The sequence below is a fragment of the Crocodylus porosus genome, unplaced genomic scaffold (genome assembly GCF_001723895.1).
Source record: "Crocodylus porosus isolate Cpor-Errol unplaced genomic scaffold, CroPor_comp1, whole genome shotgun sequence".
Classification (NCBI taxonomy): domain Eukaryota; kingdom Metazoa; phylum Chordata; order Crocodylia; family Crocodylidae; genus Crocodylus; species Crocodylus porosus.
In genome coordinates, this window is record NW_017728918.1 from 27545477 (window position 1) to 27548589 (window position 3113).

The following is a 3113-nucleotide window of genomic DNA, read 5'->3' on the forward strand; positions in this document are numbered from 1 at the left end:
CCTTCCAAAAAAAAAAAATCCTGTAGACATTTTCTTGTGCAAAAAAAAAAAAAAAAAAAAAACCAAACCAAAAACCAAAAGCAAACACCTGCAAAAGATTGAAAAGAGGCGTATTTAGGAGAATGCTAACAGGGCAGAGATCCGGACAGACTGGCGCCAGAGAGGAAGCCACAGTTTGAACATTTAACCAAACACTCAAAGATTGGGCAAACCCTGGCGTCCAGATGCAAAACGCACACTCTCTCTCCTCCTCCCCCCAACCCTCTCTCCAGAGCACAAATTAAACATTAAAATAAAATACACTCAAGGGGAGGGGGAGAAAGATCCAATCTCTATTTGGATCTCTATACATGCACTGCTCAGAGGCGCCAGTCTGCCTCCTACACCAATTATTAGATTAAAAGCAGCCACTTAACTGAGTGGAGACAATCCCACATTACAAAATTTAAGGGATTATGCCAAGATTCTCAACTAAATCAGCTATTTAGGCCCAGAAAGTTAGGATTTCGGGAACAATTTTAACAAATTTACATGCAAGTGGTGAATGACATTGTTCTGATGCTACTTTCCAGTACTTAAAAAACAGCTGATGGTACTTCATCGGGAGAGGCCAGGATGCACTGTAGTCTAACTGAATTACTAGTGTAATTTTCATGGAACAGTTAGTAAAGGAATCTTCTGATAACCCTGCTTTATGATAAATCAAAGTTTGTCTTGAATCCAATCCCATACACAGCTCTTTCCACCCCAAAATGGAAAATGCCTTAACCCAGTGAAACTATTTGTTACATTTCTTTAAAAAGCAGAGCCACACACACTCACCATTTTACTTAGCCACAAAGTGCTTTGCTGTCATTTGACATTAGCTCTGAGGGGAATTCAGATGCCTGTAAGAAGGGAGAATGTGTAGTGTTAAATATCTTAACAGCAGAAAAAGCATACACAGTACTCTGTGTCCTGAAGTTCACTGCATATAACATGCCACAATTTAAATTCAAAATCATGTCTAAGGTAGAGCTAGGGTTAAGTAGCAATTTTGGTGGAATCCCCATCCATTTCAATCTAAAAGTGATCAGTATTGTTTTTTAACCAAGAGCTCTTAACTGTTTCTTGTGCCAGTCATCAGTTCTTAGAGACAGACTTCCCACACTGATTTCAAATATTCTACGTGGGCCAATGAGTCCAAACCGAGGGAGAGTAAAGCCAAGCAGGGCTGGGTCATTTACCTGTAAGGACAGGATGCTGATGTCTGTATTTAGGGTGGTCAGAGGAGTTCTGGAGGAAGAATTTTGTCCGGGTCTCTGATGATGGAGGCTGACAATGGTAGGATGCGAGTCTAAGGCTATCTGCAGGTCTAGGATGTAGTCAATAACGTGCTGCAGGATTTCCATCTTGCTCACTTTCTTGTTCTGGGGGATGCTGGGCACGAGCTCTTTCAGTTTGGAGTAGCAGTCGTTCATGTTGTAAAGCAAACTCATAGGATCATCCACGGGGGTCTTGCTCCGGGATATGCCCAGGTTGTGCTCCGAGAGGCTGCTTTTCCTGACCGATCTCACAGGACTGAACGCTTTCATGCTGAGAGGCTGGTTTGCAGCGCACAGCACTCTGAGATGTGCCTGCCCGCCTGCCTTCCTCTCCGAGCAGCTGCCTGAGCTCAGAATGAAGCAGCAGCCTGCCTGCTCCTGCTTTTATACCGCGGGCCGCGGGGCTGCCAGAGCCAGCCTGTGCTTGATGCCATTGGAGGCACCCGGTACGTCCATCAGGCGACACGCTCGGAGCTGCGAATAAAACCGGCAGGGCCGTTCAGGCCTTCCGTGTTGGGAGCCAATGTCGGGGCGGAGGCGGGGCTGCGCCGGGCACAGCTGAGGGTAGTAAATACTGTGCAGTAGATGCGGGCAGCGGTCTGCGGAGGCATAGAGGCAAGGCGCGAGGTGCAGCCTCGCCGGGGTTGCCCGGAGCCCTCCGCCCTTTCTCCTGGTTTCGTCCTGCCCGTTTTAAACACCTCAGTTGGGTCAAGTTGGAATGGACAAAATAGCGCAGATGTAGGGGCCGGCGCTGAAAGGCAGGGCTTGGGGGCAAGAGATGGGGGTAAGGGCTGGGGCGAGAAACGTGTCGCTCCAGCCACGGGGAAGGCAGCATCTGATGTAAGCAAATCACGTTTGCAGCATCCCACGGGTCAGGGAAGCCTGAGATTTCCTGAAAGTTCATTTGAATGATGGTATCTAGCAGCTCTCCTTTTTCTTAGGGTTTCATACCCGAGTGATCAGGTTTACCAAAAGCACACGGGCACCGGAGCCGCGCAGATGTGCGCACCAAACGTGCGAGCCGGACCGAGCCCGCGACGATCGCTTCCAACCCGGAGCGCATTAGCCAAACGCGCATCGAAAGCGTGGCCACACGGGTGACTTTTGCAAGGCTGCTGATGTTTCCCCTAGTGCTGCTGTCCCTCAGTATGCGGACACTGTCTCACAAACGTCCATACTTTCCGCGCCGGACTTAGCGCACCCCGGGCTGCGGCTCTTGGAAACATTTCAGGCTTAGAAACGATTGTCAGGCAGCGCCGCCTCTGGCCCAGTTCAGCGGGGTCCTGCGATCGCTGCCTCCGCCTGGCGCCCGAGCGGGCACGAAAACATTTGCTTGTGTCGGGGCCGCTTCCCCAGGGGAGAGCCCGATCGCCCGTCAGCGCCTGCCCGCGAGAAAAGCAGCGCCGGCGCAGGCAGGTCGGGGCGCGCTGCTGCAGGCAGGCGAGCGCGGGGCCCTTGCTGCGCTACCGACGTGGCCTGGGCGGCGAGGACGGGGCAGGCGAACTGCGCGGGAGCGGGTCGGCCTCTCCCCTCGCTACCTGCCCCTGCCCCGGGGCTGCAGCCGCCGGGAAGGACGAGGCTCACCCGCCCGTGACCCCCGGGCGCAGGCCGGGACCGGGCCGAGCACCGAGCGCGGTTACGAAAGCAGCAGCCACAACCCGGCAGCTGAGCAGGGGCCGGGTTGGGACGAGCCCGCTCTCCCCGGCCTTCCCCTCGCTTCCTGGGCGGCCGCCCGCGCGGACCCTCCCGCCCGGGCTCCCCGGGGACTTTCCCCCGCGGGCACAGCGGCCCCCGCCGACATCTGGCAGG

At 53.9% G+C, this 3113-nt stretch overlaps 1 protein-coding gene across 1 annotated transcript; it reads right to left on the reverse strand.

Moving 5' to 3' along the window:
* Positions 1 to 54: 54 nt before the first annotated feature.
* Positions 55 to 1707, reverse strand: ID2 (inhibitor of DNA binding 2, HLH protein). Its single transcript, XM_019537424.1, has 3 exons — positions 1227 to 1707; positions 823 to 887; positions 55 to 88 (listed from the first exon to the last, which is right to left on the reverse strand). The coding sequence occupies exons 1-2, from the start codon at positions 1572 to 1574 to the stop codon at positions 831 to 833; spliced, it is 405 nt and encodes a 134-aa protein (XP_019392969.1). The 5' UTR covers positions 1575 to 1707; the 3' UTR covers positions 55 to 88; positions 823 to 830.
* Between the last annotated feature and the right edge of the window lie 1406 nt (positions 1708 to 3113).

Coding starts and splice junctions, on each gene's coding strand:
- ID2 (XM_019537424.1), bottom strand. CDS start 1,574: ATGAAAGCGTTCAGTCCTGTGAGATCGGTCAGGAAAAGCAGCCTCTCG. Junction 888..1,226: donor TCAGCATCCTGTCCTTACAG/GTAAATGACCCA, acceptor CCCTTCTTACAG/GCATCTGAATTCCCCTCAGA.